Source organism: Athene cunicularia (genome assembly GCF_003259725.1).
Source record: "Athene cunicularia isolate RWA chromosome 3 unlocalized genomic scaffold, athCun1 chr3_part1, whole genome shotgun sequence".
NCBI classification, from domain to species: Eukaryota; Metazoa; Chordata; class Aves; order Strigiformes; family Strigidae; genus Athene; species Athene cunicularia.
The window spans coordinates 22713227-22736764 of NW_020799097.1; the positions used below are offsets into that span (position 1 = coordinate 22713227).

Sequence of the window (23538 nt, forward strand, 5' to 3'; positions counted from 1 at the left end):
CTCTGCAGTGTGTTTAGTTTAAGAGCAAAATCTTCAAATTTGATCCTTCCAATATTCCAGCACAGCAGTAAGGCCTGATAATTAATTAACATATACTTATTTTTAAGTATTTAATTTAAAAGAATATGCATCATACTCTTTGATATATTGAATTGTTTTCTCAAAAAAGGTAGAGGATTTGACAGAAGATGCCTTCTATGAATTCAAAGTTGCTGCTGCAAATCTGGTTGGAATAGGTCAACATTCAGATCCCAGTGAGCATTTTAAGTGTAAAGCCTGGACTATGCCAGAACCTGGTAAGTCTAGTAGTTCCTTATGAATTTCAATTCAATATAAACTCCTTAACACATAGTCAGTGTAATGTTCCAACCAAACTCTGCTAGATGTCTTTTGGTTAATTTCTGCCATATTTGAGATTACTATTGCTTCCAAGATCTCCTGTTGAAAGCTAATTCCACATTCCCACTGATTACATTGAATGTCCTGGAAAGTTCCTTAGCTTGCTGGGAGTCTTTTTCACTGCCCACATCAGCTCAGAGCATAAAGTCTTCAGCATTTAGTCTATGTTTTTACCTCTATCAGCTCTTCACCCCCAGTCCTGCAAGGTCTGCTTCACACTCACCACCTGTACAATGTATAGGCATCTCTGCACCATAACTGCAGTCTATTACGAACATCGCTGGAGTTTCAGACTCCAAAACGATGTTTTTTTGATCTTAAGACACAATAGGGGCCCATTTCTTGACATAGAGTTAAGTAGCACAGTGTGGCTCACTCTTTACACCTAAGGTCTCCCCATCTCAGCTAGTGTACCCGTATTCATGTGTTTCCCCTAGATTGTACCTAAGTGTTACCTGAGATACTATTATTAGCCATGTGTTAGAACAAATGTGCTAACAAACATACATTAGAAATGACTGTGTGCTAGTACTCAAACCTGTGTTTAGGTTGTCTGTAGTTTAGCGGTGTAGATGTAGCTGAAGACTCTTAACTGCAATGTTAACTCTGCAGAAAATGTTAAATAAGAAGAATTGTGAATTCAGGAACCCCAGCAAAAGAAAGTTAAACTTTAGACTACCTTATGTGAACATACAAATTATTACTTAAATGTTAGACATCTAGGGAATTGCTTCCCCTCAGTAGTGCTCAAGTTCTGTAAATAAGCTATGAAAGGGTTTTTGAAGGCCCATTCTGCTTATTTTATAACACCCTCACTCATACCGAGCAACACTTTTGCTAAAACTATTTCTGGTGTCTGGTACTGATTTGCCTAAACAAAGTGTGCAGCAAATAGTGAAATCTCAGGCACCTACCACTTTAATATATTTCTACCTTCTTTTCCCCAGAATGCTGTAAAGTACTGCTGTGCTGTTAAATCAAATTCTATTTATGACATTGAGCTTTGGTATGCAGTTAAGGATCCATTCTAGTACTTGTTTATGTCATCAGAAGCTGTCTAACACCTACACACATGTGTTTCATGACTAAATGTTCATGCAGTTATTTTTGCAGTAAAAAAAAAAAAAAAAATCCAACCCCTAAATCTGTTTTTTTTTTTTTTTAAAACTGTTGGGATTTTCAGTGATTTCAAAAATGCATAATTAGCCTAAGGCAGCGGGAAAATTTCAGTTTTCTTTTCTACACCATACGTAAAAAGTAATTCTTGCCTGGAACGACAAACAATTCTGTGAGATCACGGACTCATTTACTAGGAAAGACTCTCAAATGTCATTTAATTCAACGGCTTGCCCACGTGCAGGATCAGCTATACCTATCTTGTTGACAGAGCCTTGTCTAACTCAACCTTGAAGATTTCTACCCATGAAAAAGTTTAGGCTCTTTGGACAGGATATATTCCTAATTTTACTATGTTTACAGTTTAGAAGTTTTTCTAATGTTCCTGAATCTTTCTTCCTGCAGTTTAAGCCTGTTTGCTTGTCCTGTCCACCAAAGACATGAAGAAGAGATTATTCCTTTCCTCTTTGCAACAGCTTTTCTGTGTGTTTAAAGACTATCAGGCCCCTAGCTTTCCCCTTCAGCCGACAAAATCCAGTTCATGTGACCTTCCCCACAGATCATGTATTCCCTATCACTAAAGAAACAAATTTTTGCTATTTGAACCTTTTGTAGTTACTTCATGTCCTTGAATAGCAGCACATAAACTGGAGACATAATTTCGAATAAAGCTTTTTCAGTGCTGAGCAGAGAAATGGTAACTCCATGCCTCCTAGGATTATTTTCTTGCTTACAAATCCCCTTCCGTGTGTCTGCACTGCTATGCTAAGTTCCAAGTTTAATTCTTTTTAATGCCCAGATTCTTTTTTGCAAAACTGCTTGTCAGAGAGTTATTCTCCACACTTTCTAGATAAATTCTTCTGAGTTCATAAATCTTATATTCTAGATTTAATGACATGGCAAAGCTGTCAATAACAAAATGTTTAATCTCCTGACCTTAACTCCCTTTGTGTTAATTACATTTTCTTATCATCTTATTTAGTATAAATGCATAATCAGTGGAACAATTATTTTCCTTAAAGAGAGGATCTATGATTTATACTCTCTACAGTGTTTCCAGAATGTCAGTGATACTGCCTAGTGGGTAAACAAGTGAGGATTATCCTTCATTTTAAATGATATATAAAGAAATAAAATAAAAGGCACTTTCAGAAAATGAAGAGAGTGAAATTTCCATTTTCATAATGAACAATCTGACCTTCTACTCCTTGTCTGATTACATTGTTCTCATAATGAAACTAGCTGAACAGAGTATTGCATTCTTCCTGCTTCAAAAACCCACCAAAACCAAACAACACCCCCACCCCTGCTCCCCAATTGCCAGACCTATTAAAATATTTCACAAGCCTTTTTTTACAATAAGTTTTTAAACAATGGCTTAGCAATAATGAAAAGAAATAATTAAGATTTAAGACTGGTAGAAAGAGGCTGACCCTCTTCCCTGACTTAATAAAGATACTGAAGACTAATGTAATATGACTGCAATATACTCCCAGTGTCAATGAAATATCCTTACAGCTTTTGATATGGAACGGAGGTTTTCTTAGAAAGGCCAAAACCTCTTGCCGGATTTTCAGCATGAGTGATGGATATAGGCCCAGGGCCTATAATTATTTAATCCTTCTGCAGAACTCTTAACGTATCTCTGTGGGACTCTGTGAGTTAGCAATGATAGCTAATGAATTATTTTACATGGTTTTAAAAAAAATAAAATGTCTGTGGTCTCACAATCCTCAGAATAGAACATACTTCATTACACATTTTCTTCTACTGTGTAGATTTCTAACAGGTGCATCTGCCAGTGGAATTTTAATTATCTGTGGATATATAGACATTTAGATTGGGATTTTTAAAGAGCCCGGAGAGAAGGCTTGAGTCTTTCTATGGAGTCTTTCTATGAGAAATCTAGTATTTATCCTCATAAGGTCTGTAACAGGTACTTATCGGTCTATTTTCTGAAATGTGCCTATCCACGATGGAGAAACACTTGTCTACTTTTGCTGTATATTTGCTGAATATGATCCTTTACCTAAGTTTCATCTTCATTCATCACATCATGTAGGCTGGAATGGTAATCATCAGGTTTATTTGTAAGGTTTTTCTACTCATTATATCTTGAATATCTTGGATTAGGCCAAACTCACAAAACAGAAAATCCCTGAATCTCAGGTACTTTCAGGTTTCCTTACTCAAATTTAAATGACAAGAAGCAAGCCTCCAGCTACATAATATGTCTGAATATCAGTATCCTCTCATGGGTATTTTCACCATGGTAGGAAATTGATATGATTATGCCATCATAGTCTACTGGTATAAATAAATTTCAAAAGTATAGTAAAAAATAAATGCTACAAGTTAAACTGAATGACACTAGAACAGTTAAGTGAAGGAGAAGGAAAGTATAGTAGGGAGAACATGACTTGATAGCTGAAAAGGCATGAACTCTCACTTATTCCTAGGATGTTTTTGGTGTAAATATTTCTCCTAACAGTTATCCTCTTGAGAATTTAATCTTGGCTATTGTTATCCACCTTACAAAAGTTCTTCTGTCAGGGAATGAGAAGCCTGATCCAAAGTCCACTGGTGCCAGTGAGGTTTGGATTAGTCTGAAGGATCATGTTTTGCATACACCAGCAAAACCCAGAAGTCCTGATGCTAAATTATGAACCTGAGTCAGGCTCCAGTGAAGCAACTTTGATGTGGGGCTAGTGAACTAAATAATAGACAGGAAACCTCTGTTACTTCTTGGAAAATTTTAAATTGCATGGATTTTTCACATAACTTTCCCTTAAAATGGAGTTACTGAGATCTATCTAGGAATACATGCTTCAGAATACTAATGCCACTCACTGCATAAAGCAGGTATTGCTGAATAGAGCCATGAGGGGAAAATGACCTAAATACCACATATACCACATTTATTGTAAAGGATGAGATTTTTGAAAGCAAACACAATCAAAACAAAATTTAAATGGTGCGTTTCAGCCTCCGTAGGGCCAGTTAAAACTTTATTATACTGAAGTGAAATTGTAATGGTTGAAATATTTTAGGTCCTGCCTATGATCTCACCATTTGTGAAGTTAGAAATACATCACTGGTTCTTCTGTGGAAAGCTCCTGTGTATGAAGGCAAAAGCCCTATTACTGGGTATTTAGTGGACTATAAGGAAGTAGATACAGAAGACTGGATCACTGCTAATGAAAAACCTACTTCAAAACGCTATTTTAAGGTAATACTTTCATTAGCTATCGTTAATTCAAAACTGAGTTCTAAAAACATCTGAGTACAACAAAGATGTGTATTTGAAACTGGCCTACTGTTAATATCTTCATATAAATAAACAAAAGAGTTTAGATTGTTTTTTAAATTGGCTTTGCTCTTTATCTTGTTCAAGGTCACTGATTTACTTGAGGGTCATACTTATGTTTTCAAAGTTCGTGCAGTGAATGATGCTGGGGTAGGCAAATCATCTGAGATATCTGAACCAGTGCTTGTCGAGGCAAGGCCAGGTAATGAACTGTTTTATCTCCTCTGCTTCTAAAATACTGAAATACTTAGAAGTGAATTTAATCAATCTGATTTGATATTATAGCACAGATAAGTAATTCAAGAGTTAAGAAGCTCTTGGCCTTAAAACTTAAAGAAAAAATCATGTGGATACAGAGGTACTGTCAAGACTTTTTGCTTTACTTACTGCAGGAAATATTTGATAATGAGTGATTTTAGTTTGTATTCTCATAAACAAAGGTGTTACTTGCTGTGAGTGAAAAGAAGTATGACCACACATTCATTAAAGCTTCAAGAGTGGTGATAAAATTAATTTACTTAAACTTCATATCTTCTTATATCCAGGTTCATTTTATAGATTTGTTTCTCAAGAAGCATTTCTTATTTTTAGTATTTTTTTGTGTGTAGAGTAAGAATCTTGTTAGTATGTGATGTGGAGTCAGCATATAACAGGTTTCAAGATCTGTGAGGAAGATCATTATCTGTTAGTGAAGATGGAAAGAATTTGCATAGGCTTTAGTAATTTCTCAATTGCAGCACAAAACAAAAATGCAGTCTTGACATTTGAGTTGATTCCTATTTTGCAGGAACAAAAGAAATCTTTTCAGGTGTGGATGATGAGGGTAATATATACCTGGCTTTTGAGTGCAAAGAAGCTACAGATGCATCTCACTTTGCGTGGGGTAAATCATATGAGGAGATTGATGATTCTGATAAGTTTAAGATTGAAACAGAAGGAAATCAGTAAGTCATGACGGTATATCAAATTGTTAGAAATTTGTTTTGTTAAAAAATCACTAACATGGAAACACCACTAATTATATGTTTATTGATGATTTTAGTTCTAAGCTGTACTTCAAAAATCCTGATAAATCAGATTTGGGAACTTATTCTGTCTCAGTTAGTGACACAGATGGGGTTTCATCCAGCTTCGTTATGGATGATGAAGGTAAGGTCCTTACCATCTCAAGTCTTTCTTCATTTTTTTCAACTCAACTGCACTAAAAATTGTTCAAGAAAAAAGAATAACCCCACAACTCTCACATAATTTCTTATGCATTAAGGAAAACCAAAAAAGACCACACAAGAGGCTTTGTGTGATTACTTATTTTTGTTATTATCGCAATAATGAAAGTTGGGATAACTTAAAGCAATATTTTCTTAAAAGAAAAAAAGATAAAGAATATACTCAATTAGAATGGTTTTCTTTATGCTGTCTGTAAATATTGATTGCACTTTCAGTTAAATGTCTGAAAGTGTTGTTTTTTTCACTATTTTGTAAATCTTTGTCTTGCATGTGACTTTTGCTGTGCTTTGACTTTATAGCTTTTCACCTCATAAATGACTCTCTGCTAGCTGTAAAGCTACCATCAGATCTCTACTTACCAAGAAGCATAATATAGAGACAGACATTGAGGCTCTAGTTTCATATAATTGAGATGCAGAGAATTAGTGAGAAGAATGTGACTAAAAAGATGTTGCTCTGAATACAATGGGATAAATTATCCTTTGGCTTAAATTTACATTATTTTTGCTTTATTTCATGGTAAATATTTGGTTTCATTGGAGTTGCAATGAATTTTCTTCAGTCTGATATTGATTTACCATTGAGAGGTGCTGAGCTGAAAGGCAAAGTGGGGGACTATGCTATTTTTAAATAAGACAAAATTACTTTGGTGCTTTTCCAGTCCACAGGCTGTAATTGTTATGCCCAGTTCCTTAAGCATGAAAATCCCTCTACTTACCTTCTTTCTAAGTAACTTAAGGAGAGGAGACAAGACTGACTGTGAGTCAGTAGGCCAGGCTTTTATCACAGTGCGAACCTCATGAAACCTCTGGTTCAAAGTAGGTGTTGAGAGGAAATCCATGTGCAGCCATCAAGTATGGTTCTCCAGGATCTGGGCCATTTATGTGGACTCTTAGTCCTTACCATTATCTGCTTCTTCTAGGGAAGTTAAACTTGAAAAATTTTTAATTTTCCAATGAATACTGTAGGAAAAGACAGATATGTATTTGATCATGAAAACTTCCTTTTGGCTTAGTTTTGAAGCATCACTCTGAAACCCGTCTGTAGGGTTTGTCACCATCAGTCCTGCCTTCGAAGATTTTTCTGTAGAATTGCACTGAAGGTGTTTCCCTTCCCACACTTAGCCCATGTCTTCCCTAGTCACACCTGTCACTCAAATTTACACTTTTATTTGTACTGGCTTCTTGCACAAGTGTCAGATTTTAGCACTGAAACCCATTATTTCATTGCCCATTTACTTCCCGAAATGCTATAAATTCTCCTGTAATTTGCTAAAACCTCGACCATATCATAAATCCTTGCTAATTTCCTCTGGTCTTTATATTACCTGTAAATTTGGAATTGCCAGTATTGGTCATCTTTCAAATATTTATTAGTAATGAATATAGTAAATAGGGTTAGTATGAACATTTAACAAAATGATTTCTAGACTCTCACATAGCCTTCATGACGATTTAGTAAATAGAACTTTCTGTACCTTTTTCAGACTAATTTGCACTCAATCTTGTTTCCTGACACAGTTAAAAAAGCTTTTCGGGTACAGTGTCAGAAAAGCAGTCAGCAGATAAAGGAACCTAGTACACTTCCTAGAAGCTATTGTCTCCCATCTTTAGTTTAAAACCCACAGAGAGTTTAAAACAGGATTTGTTCCTTGCTTAGATTCTTTTACATAAGATAGTGTTCATGAAAATGTCTGAAATAGGAATACTTGCTAAATCAAAATTTCAAGTTTCTTAAATCTTATTTTTTAGTCATTTTCTGAAGAGAGTTGGATATTTTACGTCTAAGACTTAGAGTTTATCTCCTGATGCTGATATGTACCTTCTTTGACACTTATTTTCTGGCTGTATTTTTCAGAATAAATTAAAATATGAGTTTTTTTCTTAATTTCAGAGTTTGAACGTTTGATGGCATTAAGTAATGAAATAAAGAATCCAAGTAAGTTGAAGATCTGAATCTATTTGATACTTCTAGGAGAAATATAATTACATACTAATGGCTGGAGTTCCAAAAAGGTTCTTCCTGAGACAACGGCAGCTTCATTTTTCATGGAACAACTTGCTTAGCTGTTTTTCATTCCTTCAGAAGAGTATTAGTTTGTATTGAATAAAATAATCATTGCTTAAAAGTATTTCTAATTTTAACTTTGACAATAGACTATAGGTTGTTACTAACCAATTCCTTAAACAATGTGCAAACTATAAACTGTAGATTCTTTTCTCCCTTTGAGAAATTAATTTTAAAATCAACTAAAGACTCCATTAGATGTCTTTTCCCTGTGTAAAATTTATTCTATATCCAGCATTCTGTAAATAATAGGGAGATACTAATATTTTGCTATAATAGTCCTTTTTCTCACAAGGATTCATGCATTATTGACTTTTGATTGCTTTTCTTTCTGCAGCAATACCTCTGAAATCGGAATTAGCTTATGAGGTTCTTGAAAAGGGAGAAGTTCGTTTCTGGATTCAGGCTGAAAGCTTATCACCAGATTCAACCTTCAGATTTGTTATTAATGATAAAGAAGTTGAAAACAGTGACGTAAGTATGCATTGAGTACTATATAGATATGATTAAATTTAATAAAACTTCATGCATTAATAGGTATTTTATTTTTATAGTTGATTAAACCCATGTTATTAAGGTCTAATAATACCTGAAAGGAATGCCAGACTTTAAACTTGAATCTTTTTTGAAGTGTAGAGTTCCTGTTGCACAGTGGGCCTATTCATACATCAAAAAGAGAGCAAAGTTTAACACTCAGAAGTCCGTATTCATTTTGTGTAGCTAGATGACCAACAGGCAAAGGGAAGGAGAAATTAAACACAGACCAGTATTAAACACATATGATTAAAAGTACTACACATATATTTCAGGAAAATAGCTCATGACAAAAAAAGGCTGCTTCAAGTACAGTTTTGGACTCCAAACCAGGCAGACATGTTGTTGCCAGAGACCATCTGAGGCTACTGATACTAGTTTTACATATAATGTGGCAGGCACTTGACAAGGCAACAGTGGTCATCGATACAAAACTTTTAGATGGTGTCACTTTTTTTTTTTTTTTTTTAAATTTTTGACCTAGATTCTAAATGGACATTGAATGGCTACATGGAGATGAAAGGGCAGACCACCAGCTTAGGCTGAGAAGAAAGCAAGGTGATGCTTTTGCAGGGTTGGAGTGTGGTTCATCTACTAGGCATAAAATACAGCACTGGAAATATAATTTCCTGTGAGGAAACCACCTCCACTGCAACAGTTTGAAAGGATCATTTTATTTCTGAGGATGCAAAGACTGGATTTGGACGGAGAAGCTTATCAGCATTTTTATACCATAGAAAAGCAAAGAGCATTTACTTTAATTAGATATTGACAGGTGGAAGAAGAAGTGTTTCTTAGTAAAATACTTAACTGTTTTTCTTACTTTAAGAAGTAATAAACTATAGCACTGAATACCTGAATATTAGTGACTAGGATGTATTGAAATGACAATATTCTGTCTTGGCAATGTTAGTGGAACAGAACAAGCTATTTTTAGTTCGCATATGTTTTGGAAGTGTTGACATCAGGGAGAGTCTTGAAGTGGTGCTGCATTATTTCACCTCTTTAATTAGTAACCCACAGGTGACATTTACGTTTGGAGACTGATGATATTTTTGTGGAAAGTCACATAAAAGCCTAGTATTTATGGTGCCCATAAAATCATTGAACTTCATCTTGCTGCATAATGGCAATAGTTAGAAGCCTAATTACACTCTAAAACCTGCCTGGAGACTGGGATACAGTCACTGAACATGTTCAATAGACCATTGTACTGGTGAATTGTAGTCTGATTCTTGACATTGGCTGAAGTGATAAATTTTTCCTTCTAGGTCCTAACAGGGAATGGTTTCAGTAAGATTTCAAAAGAATCTGAGAATGGAATTAACTGGATCCTATTTAATCAGCTGTCATTTTAATATTTTAATAATTTTTTCCTTTACCCAAAAGCAAGAAATAAAAATAATTTAGAAGTGTGATAAAGGATCAGATTAAAACATATATCTTGCTCTTCTCTTTTCTGCTTCTGAAAAAGATCTCAATTTAGCATTCTCCCTGAGAACTCATGAAATGAATGCAAGTGTTGTCCTTGACCTCTGTGGGCTAGAGAATGTAAGCAAGAATCTGAATTTGCACATTTTTGATAGTTTGGTGAAGTTTATGACTTCTCTTTTTAACCTGCCTGGCCTATCTCCTCAACTCTTATAGATGAACTCTTACATAAGTAATTTTTCTGCTTAATTTCCTCATTAATTGTTTTCCTGATTAGGGATATCAATTAAACTCAGACACCAGAGTGAAAAGAGCAGGCATATTTTACTAGAAAAAAAAATAATATAACAGAATAATACAGAAAACACACAGTAAGAACAGACAGAGTAGTGCACTTAAACAAAGAGGAAAATACAGGGTAATGCATCAAATCATTACTACCTGAGAGAGAGAACGGTGATTAAGAAAGATCCCTCACCACTCGCACACGTTCCCATCACCCAGCCCCGCAGTGGCCGGGCAGCCCCGGTTACAGCGAGGGTTTGCAGAGCCTGTCCCGGCAAGGGGGAAATCCTACGCGGGGCGTCCACCCACAGGTGAGGCTGCCAGAGTCGCTGTGAGCGGGTCCAGTCTTATATATATTCCCCAAATCAGCAAGCCAGAATAGCTGGCACCTTTGCTTTGAGTGGAACATCTGGTTTCACTCTCTCATGAGATTCCCCCAGACCCAGGCCAGGGCTCAAGGGAGAAGCTGAGGGAGTTTCCCTCCTTATCTAATTTATTTATGTTCTTTTTAAAACAAGGCCATACGTCTGTCCCAAGGCAGGACAGCTGGCTTCACGGCTTTGTTAACTTACCCCTATGCAGAGAAGAAGACAGATACATTCAGGATAGACATGTTTTCATTACATCCTCACCAGTGATGAGTATATGATATCTAAGCTACATCTTTCATTAATGAGCACACATACTTCATTACTGACTACATACTGAGTCAGCAGCTTCAGCTCGGGGCCTGTTGCTCAGGCTTCAATACTTCTACCTTTTACATCAGCATAAGGGGTTTGTTATAACAGTACAATACTTACTAGCACAATGGTTATCAGTTATAAAATGTACAGGATTCATCTATAGGTCAACTCTGGCTTGGGCTTATTGTCCAAGCCTTAGCACTTCATTAATTCTTTGACATTATATATCTTTCTTTTATCTATACATGTGAAAAACCATATCCAAATTATATGAGAATTTTCCCATTATTTTATGTAAATGCTATACCTCAGTCTCATCCCTCTAAGTAATTTATTTAATAAATTGTTATCCTAATCAATCTGTTGCCCACTGTTTTGTTAATTCCATTATCTTTTATCTTTCTTCACCCTTCAGTTACCCCATTAAGATTTAAACTAGCACTATTATGGGTACAAGTTACTCCTGGGAAGATTCTGAGTGGACACAAGAAGAAATTTTTTCAAAATGAAAACAGTCAGCCTCTGGAATAATCTCCCCAGGGAAATGGTGGACAAGGTGCTGGGCCATCTTGTCTAGACTGTGCTTTCGCCAAGAAGGGTTGGACCAGGTGATCCCTGATGTCCCTTCCAACCTGGTATTCTATGATTATCTGTACATTTGAAAGTACCAGTAATGAATGATAAACATCTTGACTATGTCTACACTATTCTTCCAGGCTTGTTGACCATACAACAGAGAATGTGTTCTTGAGGCTGGCCAGGAGGTGTCCCTCAAAGTTAAAGCAGATATATCTGTGGGGTCATTCCTACTAATTTTGAATCAGTACCTAAAGGTTCTTCCACTTAAGGCAGTGGTCCCAGAGAGTTTAATAAATGATATTTTTAATAGCTTTTTTTTCCTTCCTTCTTTCATCCCCTTTATTAAACTTTATTGACCTGTGACTTTAGGTACCTTTTTCTAGGTCTGGAATCCAATAAAAAGGTTAATCAAAACATTCTCTTTATAAGGCATTGTATCTTCTTTTTAACAGTAACAGGCTCTATAATAATTTACTGCATAAAACTCCTTCCAGATCATAACATTTACTTTTCTGTCTTATGATGAATAGAACAGTTAGTGTGTAATATCCCTGGCCACATTTGTTACCTAGAAGTCTTCAACAAGTAACTGCTGTGGATTATTTTTATTTTGCTTTAGGAATTTGTTAGTTGAAATTCAAACATCACTGTTAGTGGAACACACAGTCCTCATGGTTGTTAATCACTGAGTGAAAGAGGATATTACTTAGTAAAAGGTAGTTGTATCTAAACCAGTGCCTGCATATTCAAAACACCTATTTTGCAAATATTAACCAATATTTGTTTGCAATTTTCTGTTTCCTTGATAATGCCTGCCAGTAATTTATCTTTCTGGAATATTTAATAGAAAACAAGCACGAAAAGGTCACAAACAGTGGAAAGTATGTTTAACTTTGAATTCAAGTCAATATTTGATGTTTTGGGTATTTTGCAAGCACTTTAGTAGGTAAATAGATGCTTCGACAGAATTCCAATTTTGCTAGAATTTTTTATCTTTTTAGTTCCAAAAAGCTTTGTTGGTTTGCACAAGTTACTGTTCTTACGGTCTTTCACCTTAGTGTTCTTTGAAAAGAACACCTAGCATGGCATGAGCAAATCGTTATACCCTTCCTAAATAAACTTTATGAGTGAGAAGTTAAGATCCGGTATTGAGCTGCCACATATATCTCAGAGATATTTAATAGTGATGACTTTTGGGATTTATTGTGATGGATTTATTTAGAAATCCACATTTGTGTCTACAAACACAATACTTCCAGCTATTTCTGCACTCTGCTAGGAGTAGTGCTTCAGCCTAGCAAAACCCCTTGTTGAACTGGAAGCTGTAATGCAGCTAAAGGCTGTCTGTGCAGGCTCTTCTTCAAACACGATTAGTGCCATACACTATTATTTTTAAATCCAAACCAGCTGTATTGTGATGACTCAAGGATTCCAAATGCAGCTGCACACAGAGATTTCTGTCACCACTGGGATCTTGTTGTACAACAGTAAATACAAGCACAGCCCTGTTTCCATAGTTTACAATTTAAAGAACATGAAAGGATAGTGTGGAGGCAGGGGTATAAGACATAACTAATTTGGTAGGGAATCACAAGTAATTTACACAATATTAGACTAAAGTTATTACTTGTTTATTTCAGAGGCATAAAATAAATTGTGACCGTCCAAATGGCATTATAGAAATGGTGATGGACCGATTTACAATTGACAACGAAGGTACCTACACAGTACAGATTCAAGATGGAAAGGCCAAGAACCAGTCTTCATTAGTTCTCATTGGAGATGGTATGTTCACTGAAACATTGAAACTTTGATGAATAAATGAACTTCAATTACTCTTTAAGTAACTTGTGACTAACTTTTTATTCATCTCTTCTAAAATTTAGCATTCAAGGAAGTACTGGCTGAGTCTGAGCTCCAAAGAAAGGAATTTCTCAGGAAGCAAGGTAAGACAGACTAGATTAGTAATGTTTGGCCCAGTTTGCAGCTCATGATGCATCCCTTGTGAATACTAAGAGCTTCCATTGATTTCATTAGAAGATGAGTATATTGCACTTTAAGGAGACACCAAACCCTTGGTGGACCTTATTTTCCAACACTGTCATAGGATACATGCAAGTAGTGACAAAACTTTCACTACAGAAATAAAGCGGGAGTCTTTACAAGAGGTTATCTTTGCTCAGTACTCATGAAAAGCGTGTCTACTGTAGGCTCCGATCCAACAAAACATTTCAGCACACTTAGTTTTAAGCATACAAATCATCTCTTCGATATAATTGACAGAAGAGTAGACAGCATAGTGTCAGACAAGGAAGATAAATACCTGATCCTGTGATTTTCTGTCCAGCCAAAATTCCAGGAACTAAATGTATATCTGTTGTAAAGTTGCTATACAGTTACAGAGTTTGTTATATACTTGTTATTGGTATTATTTGCAGCTGAAAGTAAAAACTAATATTGGATACCTAATTCAGAGTTCTATTGCCATGAAATCTTTAAAAAATTTAGTTTGAGCTCTGGTTTGTAAATTTCACTTGTGAAGCACATGGCTTTTAGGATGAAAGTACCAATAATAATTAAAAGAATTTATTGTAAATAGCTTAGGTAAGATTCTTTACATATCAATGTAATTCTTTTTTTTTTTTTTTTTTGGGGGGGGAGCATTTTTTAAAAATGGATATAGGAAATAAATTGTACCACTTACAGCATGGACTCACAAGATCTTTCAGTTCTCAATGACTTCAGTGAAAGTCAGACTTTGCTACCTCCCAGATCTGAATATTGCAATTATGGGCCATTATCCTGCAGACAGTAAATCATATAAATGCATGACTTGAGAAGCACAATAACTTAAAAAAGGCTATGTATGTCAGTAAATTTACTTAAGGAGAAATATATAAATATATATATATATATATATACAGGATTGGAACCTCAGTAGGGAGAATGAATATTTTCTGTTCTGCTTGTAATTTTTAATACATTCTTAAACTTTATATAATTTGGACAAATAATGTCTGCCACGGGATTTTTGCTTTGAATATTTAATTGGGTGTTTGGATACATTTGTTTATTCTCCAGTTTCCATTGCATTAAATACACTGTTTGTACACTTGTTTCTTTCCTATGCTTAGTTGGCAATTGGGCATAAATACATTTAGTAGACTAATTTGTCTCACTCATCATTTTGCATTTTGGAATAGTACACGACATTACACAGAGATGGACTCAGGTTTCTAAGATGTACTGTAGACACCTGGGTCAATATAATAAAAATTTACTGCAGGATTTTCCTTCTAGTGCATGGGTAGTTGAGGAGTTCCCTCTCATTGTTCTAGTGTAAAGATGTTATAGCTGTCATAATTCTTCTTTCTTTCATTGTATCTTTCTGATACTCTTCAGTCTACAACCTATGTATTAAGACAGTTTTGTTCCTTAGGTCCTCACTTCTCAGAGTTTTTGTATTGGAAAGTTACAGAAGAATGTGAAGTTTTACTTACTTGTAAGGTGAGGGAATAATATTTGAAATATTTTTGTTAGAATGTGTTGATTAAAAATTGAGGTAGGAAAATGTGAGGAAAGATTTTGATAATTTTAAAATGAAAATTTTCGTATGAAAACCTTTTTTTTATTATTTAGAAATATTTAAAATAAAAATTTCTGACTTACTACTCCTCAGTAGTTTTCATTAAAACAAAAGAAAAATCACAGGACAATTCTAACTGTGTTAGGAAATCTAATTCTTCATAATAATTGTGAGCCATGAAAATAATTTAAAAAAAATATTAATTCCTTAGTGGTTCTTCTTCCTTCCTCAAAAAATAGCCACAAAACCCCAGAGTTCAAATGCTTTCCTCTCTGTTTTCCAATTTGGAGGTTCCTCTACCAAAGTGTCTGTTATTTAATCGCCTGTAACCAAACATGCAATAAAAGCTTCTAGAATTAAGGTTATAAAACATGATTTTTATTATACTTAGCTAATGACTTTTGAATCTTAACTAATGGTAATGTGTATGGAATTCAGAGTAATTTCTGCTATTAACATCTTTATATGACATCCTAAACATATATTTTAATTTTTGTTGCTCTTCTAGAGTAAGTAATTAGTGGTCTGAATAACTAAGTTAATTGAATTCAGCAGGCATCAAACTCTTCTTCATTGCCTTTTCCTGTAATATGGACTCTTTTGTATTAATTTTCTCCACTTCTTTTGAATAAGTTTTTGGCTTTTAATTAGACTAACTTGAATCGTTCATTATGAACAATTTACATGCACATTTGTGAGATTTTTTTCCTTTTTTGTTTTTTTCTACTTACTAATTAGGAGACCTTTAACCTCAATTTATTCCCAACAGAACTGACCTGAGTGGTGAAGATGCCATTCTGCGTGCCCCTATTTTAGGGCTCAACACTCATTAGTTAACACGGTGCCTTTGCTGGTACTGAGATGTATCACTGAAGTACTTTATAATCTCAACATGTATTTGCCTCAGGCATGAACCCTGCTATCCTTTCATTCTCATGGGGAATTAAATGTTGCTGAACCAGTTATACTAGTGTTAATTCTCTACAAATTAATCTGAAATTATCCTTTTTTTTTTAGTGACTGTTTATACCACTGAAACTGTGAAAGGCTGAGCATCTGATTATATGCTTTTCATCAGTGTACTTTTTGTTTGTAAGGTCAGAACATTTTATGTAAATGAAATCTAGGATGTAGGCTGTTTGCACACTCATCATTTTAACTATGCCATTGACCTTATAATGTTTGTTACTGTTAGTATGTGACTGGCCATTAGGTTCACATGGTACTGTTCTTTATGCCTGTTTAACTGATATTTGTACATAGGAAGAGTTTGAACAATAAAGACTAGATTTGTCCTATGAACTTCAGATACCTGACATTCAAGTTAGAAGCGTGGCAGGCCTGCATCATTTCTGTGGTAATAAAACCATCCAGGGAACAATCTCTGCCTCCCCAGGACATCTCATAGCACTTGGCCCAGGTCACTTCTAGTCTCTGCTTAGTGCTCCTGTGCAAAAGTAATTGTCATGGGTGTTTTTACCTCTTGAAATAACCTGGGATAATGTGAAGGAAGTACATGTAAGTGAGCACTTTTTGCCTTGACTTTCTCAAAGACCATGTCGTGAAGTAGGGGAGTTAGGAAACCAGACCTACTGGAAGCTTGTGTAGGGCAAGGGACTGACTGCATGATAGAAGTCCGTAACAGTAAAAATGAACAAATATTGATTGTGCTATAAAATAGTATATGAAAAATAATATGTGTTACCTCATGTACCACTTATTGGACCTGGACTTTTGATTGACTTAGTATTTAATTCTGAAAGAGCTGGAATTGATGACCTTGTTCTTGTTATTGTAGCACATGCATGCCAGTGAGACATGTTTGTTCATCTGAATGATTTGATGGTTTGCTTTTTATTGTGTGTTTATTTTTCTTCAAATGCCAGCATCTACTATCATTTTTCTTCAAGTAATTCTAAATTTCAGAACATTCAGAAGCTACCTGCTTAACTGCATAACTTTGACTCCTATTTGTACTGTATCTGTTAAAAGCAAGATTTTTGGTGTGTGGCTAAACAACGAAAAAGGTAACTTTTCATGGTAAATGTCAACACGAAATAACTTTGGCACTGCAAATTGCATGTGTCTGAAACTCAGTCTATTTTTTGTCAGATTGAGCGCTAACAGTCTTTGATGAAAAATTGTTGAAAAGCATTAAAGACTTGTTCCTTCAGGCTTTGTTCAAATAAAATTGCCACTCATGTCATATGAGTACAGGAATAGCCACTTTGCAGTTACTGGTAATGTAAAATGCTGCTCACTTTTCTCAAGCAAGGCATTGCTTTGGGCTGGGTTGTGATCTGAAATACTGTCAGAGATCCATAGCAACCACACTGGTTGTTAAGCAGCAGCATATATGATTAATTTGAGCAGGCTTTATAAAGATGTCTAGGAATTTGTCTAGGCACCTCTATAGTGAGCTTTCATAGAGCTGTTCATCTATGGAATGACTTCCCTAATGTGAAAGGGTTAGAGATTGGTGCATGTTTTTTTCTCCAGGCAAGCCACTTGAAAACTATTGCAGGTCTGTATTAACTTCTGGGCTGCCCTCTATCCATTTGTTCAGTTGTTTTTTAAGGAGGCTTTTTAAAGCAACTGCCTGGGGACTGAGAAATATCCTGCCAGCTCTGTTCTTCTACTAAAGACACACTGGCTGGGTATTCGGCTACACACTGAAATGCCATTGCATTTTTGTGATTTTTAGAAGGGTGTGAGGATAGTGATGTCAAATAAACCATAGCGTTTCTAAAAGGGAGAAAAATAAAATATATTTGCCAAGGCTTCTAAAAAGACCTGGGCTTTCAACTTCTTTGAATTCACAGTTGAGGTTATTTATCCAATGATATTTTAAGCATCACAAATACACAATTCATATTTCAAAATTACAGCAGTACTTGAGGTATAGCTGTGGTCTACTTATGCATTGCTTAGATGAGTTGCTGCTACTGCAGCAAATTCTAGCTTTCAAGCAACTTCTCTGCATTTTCACTGTGTTGTTAAGCCCCTTTGTGTTGGGAGAGGCTGCAATTTGTAGTATTCCTTAAGTCTTTGTACTTCTCATAGGATACAATGTAGTAGAAAAAAAGGGTTTCTGGTGCAGCTCACAATTCTGAATCCTCAGATGCTTTCAGAATAGTAATTTCAGTTGCTCTCTGCAGTTTAGCTCTGAAAGACATTGCTTAGCTAACAGATAAATCTTCAAGTTGTATGAAGACTCTAAAATAGGGTCCAAGTTCTGTGTTACAGCTCTCTGGAGGCACATAGCAAACCGAAAAAGATAAAGGAGAGTTTGGTGGCTCTAATTTCAAAGATACTTCTCATAGATATCTGGAGACAAACTACAACCACATAGCAAGGGTGCAAAACCTTTTAAAGGAAGAGATGGACAGGATTGCCCTTAAGGAATTGACAGAGCTCTGAAGCTGTAAACTGTATACTTCTGATCAGTTCTGTGCTGCAAATAAATACAGTAGGACTAAGATTTTCTTAGTAGGGCTTGGTTGAAATTGGTTTTTACTTAGCTTTATCTGACACGTTATAAAGAAAATGGCTTCTTATGTTGAAAGTACCTGTGTGACTACTTACAGTGCAATACCTTTCTTCAGGCCACAGCCAGGCTTATGTGCCTTTTCTGTTGTACAGGTTGCGAACTCAAAGAAGGAGACCGTTTTCAAGTGGTATAAGGATGGTTCTGGTATTGACATTGATGAGGTGCCTGATCTGCAGAAAGGAGAATGTCACCTCAGTATTCCCAGGGTACGGTAATCACCTAGTGATTAGAAATGACAGCTTCTGCTTGACACACTATAGATTTGCCAGGCAGAGCACTAAAACACCTATCATGATTTCTGTGAACCATTTTAAGAGAAAGCATATTTGCTACCCTTCAAATAGCTGGTGAGTAACTAGTGCTAGTAAAAAAGTATCTGTTTTTGTTGTCAGCTCAGAGAGTTCATGCTTAAGTTGCTGAATTCGACATCCTTAGGTGAACTCTAACTTGTTTTTTCTTATTGCTCCTTATTTTTTCAGTTTGTTCAAGCACCTAATTTCTGACAGTGTTTCAGTTTTATTGCCTAAAATGAATAGGTTTGAGTTATATGGCTTAAGATTTATCTTTATGCAAACAGGATAACCCAACTTGTGTCTGAAGCCTTAGCTTGCATAGCTGCTGCCTTCATCAAGTGCCAAAACCTCACCAGCTCGAATTTTTCTATTCCATAAAGTGCATTCTATTTAATTGATTTATTTTATTTATTAGTTTCATACTCTTTTGATTTCCTTCCTTCATTTACTTTGCAAGAGGATACTGACTTTCCAGTGGCTTCATTTTTCCTGAGTAGACTTTTATAGGGAGGGTGGTTTCTGCTTTTTTTGAATTGCTCATGTTACTTGTCATTCAATCATATGATATACTTGCTCGTGGACTTGTATAAATCTAAGACTCAATTAAATAACCTCCAATCTATAATAATTATTTGTATGTATTATATATATATTTTCCTTCAGGTTTAAAAATATATTAAAATAAAAACACCCAAACCAAAGCCCCCTACTGACTTTAATGCAGTATCACTGTGTTAGATTTTAGAATGTAAACTCTCCAAGGGTAATGACTTATTTTCTTAGCATAGATATAATCTGACTACATCCGCTGCTTGAATGAGAGCTACTGAGTTGATATTTGGACAGTTAAAGAATATAGATCTATTGTTATGTTTTACATAGATTGAGTCAAAAAACCTGTTTAGTTGAAGAAAAATTGCATTTCTAAAATTTGTGTGGGTTGAAGTTGCCCTCTGTTTCATCTTGCTATGATGCTTATAATTTCTACCGAGCATGATCAGTCCTGTTTTGTCTTTTTGGAACAAGAGAAAAAAAACAATTTCTTAAGGCAGTTGAACTGAAATCAGATGTTTTAGGCTTAAGAACTAACTACAGCTCCATAAAAAGGCATGCACAAACCATTCATAGTTTCCATCTCACTTCTGATAAGATTATTTAAGAAGAATGCAGGACAATGTATGTTGTTTGATTTAGAAAATAGTGCAGGGATTGAAGAAATGTTTATTAAGTCTGTCAGTAAGCATCTTGTGTTTTCCTTGTAGCTGTCTCGCAAAGATGAAGGCGTTTATAAGGCAACACTATCAGATGACAGAGGTCATGATGTATCTGCTCTTGAATTATCAGGAAAAGGTAATATTCTGTTTACTATTTTGAAATAACGATCACCACATATTCTCAAGAGGTGTTAATGATCTATCCTTGCAAATGGCAAGTTAACAAACATTTTTGGAGTCCCTTGCATTTCAGTTCTCTTCTTATGCTATAAAGACCTGCAGTGCAGACCACCAGTTTGGGAGGGATGACAATGGGCATTTGTCCTGGTTTCGGTCAGGGCTGAGAGAGAGCAGAGCTGGAGGGCCAGGCCCAGATCAGCCATTGGAGCATTGCATATCATGTGACGTCATGCTCAGTATGTAAAGGAGGCACACAGTACTCCCTTGTTGGCTGGGATTGCTGCTGGGGGTGGGCAGTGTGCTGGTCACCAGGTGGTGAGCAACCACATTGTCTATTACCTGTTTGGACTTACTATTGTTCCTGTTTTGTTACTATTACTAAACTTTTTTTAATTCAACCTACGAATTTTCTTTATTTTTTTTTTTTTTGTCCCTCCCTTATTTCACTGGTGCCAGGCTGTGGGGAGGAAGTAAGCAACTGGGTAACTGGCTACTGGCTGGGTTCAAACCATGACGGCATTATATTGATTAATCTCTAGCACTATGACAGGCAAGAAATGAAGTAAGTTCCTAGTCAGACAGACACTCCCTTTTATGTGAGATCTTTTGTAGAGACCTCACTCTCTCAAATTTGTTAAGCTTTAATGTCTTTGATAGACCACTAGAGCACCAACGTTCTGAATATGTTGATGTGGGGCTGTCAGTGGGGACTGAGAATTATTTTGATTGTAAAATTGTAAACCTGATTTGTGGGTTAACTCCAGTAGGCAGCTCAGCCCCACACAGCTACTTACTCCCCCTCAGAGGGATGGGGAAGAGAACTGGAAGGGGACAATGAGAAAAATCATGGTTTGAGATAAAGACAGGTTTGTAAAAATAGGTAAAGCAAAAGCTGTGTATGGAGGAAAAGCAAAATAAGGAGTTAATTCACTGTTTCTGATTGGCAGGCGAGTGTTCAACCATCTCCAGAAAAGCAGGGCTCCATCATGCATAATGGTGACTTGGAAAGAGCAATGCCATAACTCTTGAATGTCCCTTCCTTCCTTCTTCTCCCCCCAGCTTTTATTGCTTTTAATACATCATATGGTCTGGGACATCCCTTTGGTCAGGTGGGGTCAGCCATCCTAGCTGTGTCCCCTCCAAATTTCTTGTGCACCTCCATCCTACTTGATGGTGGGGTGGTGTGAGGAACAGAAATAAAAGACCTTCATGCTGTGCAACCACTGCTCAGCAATAGCTGAAACATCCCTGTGTTATCAATACTGTTTTCGTCACAAATCCAAAACACAGCACCATACAAGCTGTTAGAAAGAAAATTAACTTTACCCCAGCCAAAACCAGTACAATCTCTGCACCTTACTTGTTGCCAATTATGTCATGCTCAGGTCCCATGCTATCCAATATATCTTCATTAACCACCTCCTCCCTTCCTGTCCTTTGATATATACAGAGATATCATTCCCTTAGACTATGAATTTTCAAGCAAGGGGTATCCTGACCACTTGGAATAAGCAAAAAGTAGAGTAGTTCTCCACCTTATGGTCAGGGGTCCTTCTAACTTCCAGAGACTATACTCCGGGTACGACAGGACTGTGCTGTGCTGGAAATGTAGAGTGAAATGCCTATTTAAAGAACTCACAGTATCTAATTCAGTGGGTCCAGGAGGCTTTGAAAATGTCAGTCAGGAAAACCACAAAAACTTCAGTGTTAAACCAAAGAGCGGATCTTGTAAATGGTGGAGTTAGCCTTGAAACATAAAGGCTAAACAAAAGTTTAACATGAATGGGGCCTGGAAGACTGCATAATGTACGGGCAGATTAGTTCAAGCTCAGTGTGCACTGGCATTCAAATGAATATAAATGCAAATAAGGGTAAGAGGATCTACTCTAAAATGCATCAGTGATAGGCATTTAAAGTTTCATATGTTATCAGATATCACAGTGAACTCCTCTATGTATATTTAAATTTGTTCAATAAAAAAAAAAAAAAAGTTTACTTCTGATTCTGTAGCAAAGATCTGTTCTTGATCTGTTGTCAGAATAAATGATTTTTACTCGTCTTTGATAGAGAGAGCTTCCGTGGGTTTCTTTGCTTAGGTCCCACCAGCTAGGCCAAAGTGAACCTGGATTCATCCCACCTGCATGTATTTGACCCAAATAATGAATATTTTTGCTGTGTCCTAATAGAATGAGAAAGACAGGTTCAAAAATTAACTAAGTCTACTAAAGATCTTAACATTTTTTATTTTAGCAGATTGGGAAAGTACTGAAATAAGAGGAAAAGATGAATATCAGACTGAGTTCTTAAGCTGTGGCTTACCTTGGAAGCTTGTATCATCACTTGATAGTCTCTCAGGCATTCTTTTTCCTGTATAAATTCTGTCCATTTTTCTTTCAGAAAAAAACATCTAATTTAGACAGTATAGGTACTATAACCCCAGTTTCCCAGACATCTGTAATGTAATTTATATATAGTATGCAATCCATGTCCTCATGTCAACATGCCAGTAGAAGCATACTGGATTTTGTAGAGGGTTACAGAATTGATTCACAATTTATTTTAACAGAGACAAAAAAATGTGCAGATACAGATCAATAGAAACCAAATATACAAGTAGTATTTTCTGAACTTCACACATTTTTCTGTTTTCCCTATTAATAAAAATATTTCCACCTTGAATATGCATTCTTCAGATTATGGTGCTTCTTTCTTTCGCTCTTTCCATCTTCTACAGTGACAGTGAATAGGATTCCTCTGGTATGAGACCGTTCCCCACTCTTCTGCCCTTGTTTCCAGGGTTCTCCCCAGCTGCAAACCCATCAGCTCTGTGATATTTCAAAAGCTTGTTATGATACCTGGTTTCTTTCACTGGATAGAGGGGCTTTCATTTGTCAAATGACATCCTATAGGTAGCAGGTGAAAAGTATTTTCATCTAGAATGTGATAATTTCTCTTTCCCCTGCACTCTCCTTTGAATGTGATCTACCCAGTTTTAATGACCTTTTATTGTTTCTGGCCTGAGGGATACAAAGATGAAGATTTGACAGCAGACAACTGACTCCACATGCAGCAGAGGTACTGAGT

General features: G+C 36.0%; 1 protein-coding gene across 1 annotated transcript in view; it reads left to right on the forward strand.

The window, feature by feature from the left end:
• MYOM2 (myomesin 2) overlaps positions 1-23538 on the forward strand; it is an 81645-nt gene that overhangs the window by 47927 nt on the left and 10180 nt on the right. The window contains exons 19-30 of the mRNA XM_026846283.1: positions 170-296; positions 4566-4744; positions 4910-5024; positions 5610-5766; positions 5865-5971; positions 7943-7987; positions 8454-8590; positions 13272-13416; positions 13518-13577; positions 15071-15138; positions 18860-18973; positions 20323-20410. Coding sequence (XP_026702084.1) covers positions 170-296; positions 4566-4744; positions 4910-5024; positions 5610-5766; positions 5865-5971; positions 7943-7987; positions 8454-8590; positions 13272-13416; positions 13518-13577; positions 15071-15138; positions 18860-18973; positions 20323-20410 — 1342 coding nt within the window. The remainder of the gene's footprint in view (positions 1-169; positions 297-4565; positions 4745-4909; positions 5025-5609; positions 5767-5864; positions 5972-7942; positions 7988-8453; positions 8591-13271; positions 13417-13517; positions 13578-15070; positions 15139-18859; positions 18974-20322; positions 20411-23538) is intronic.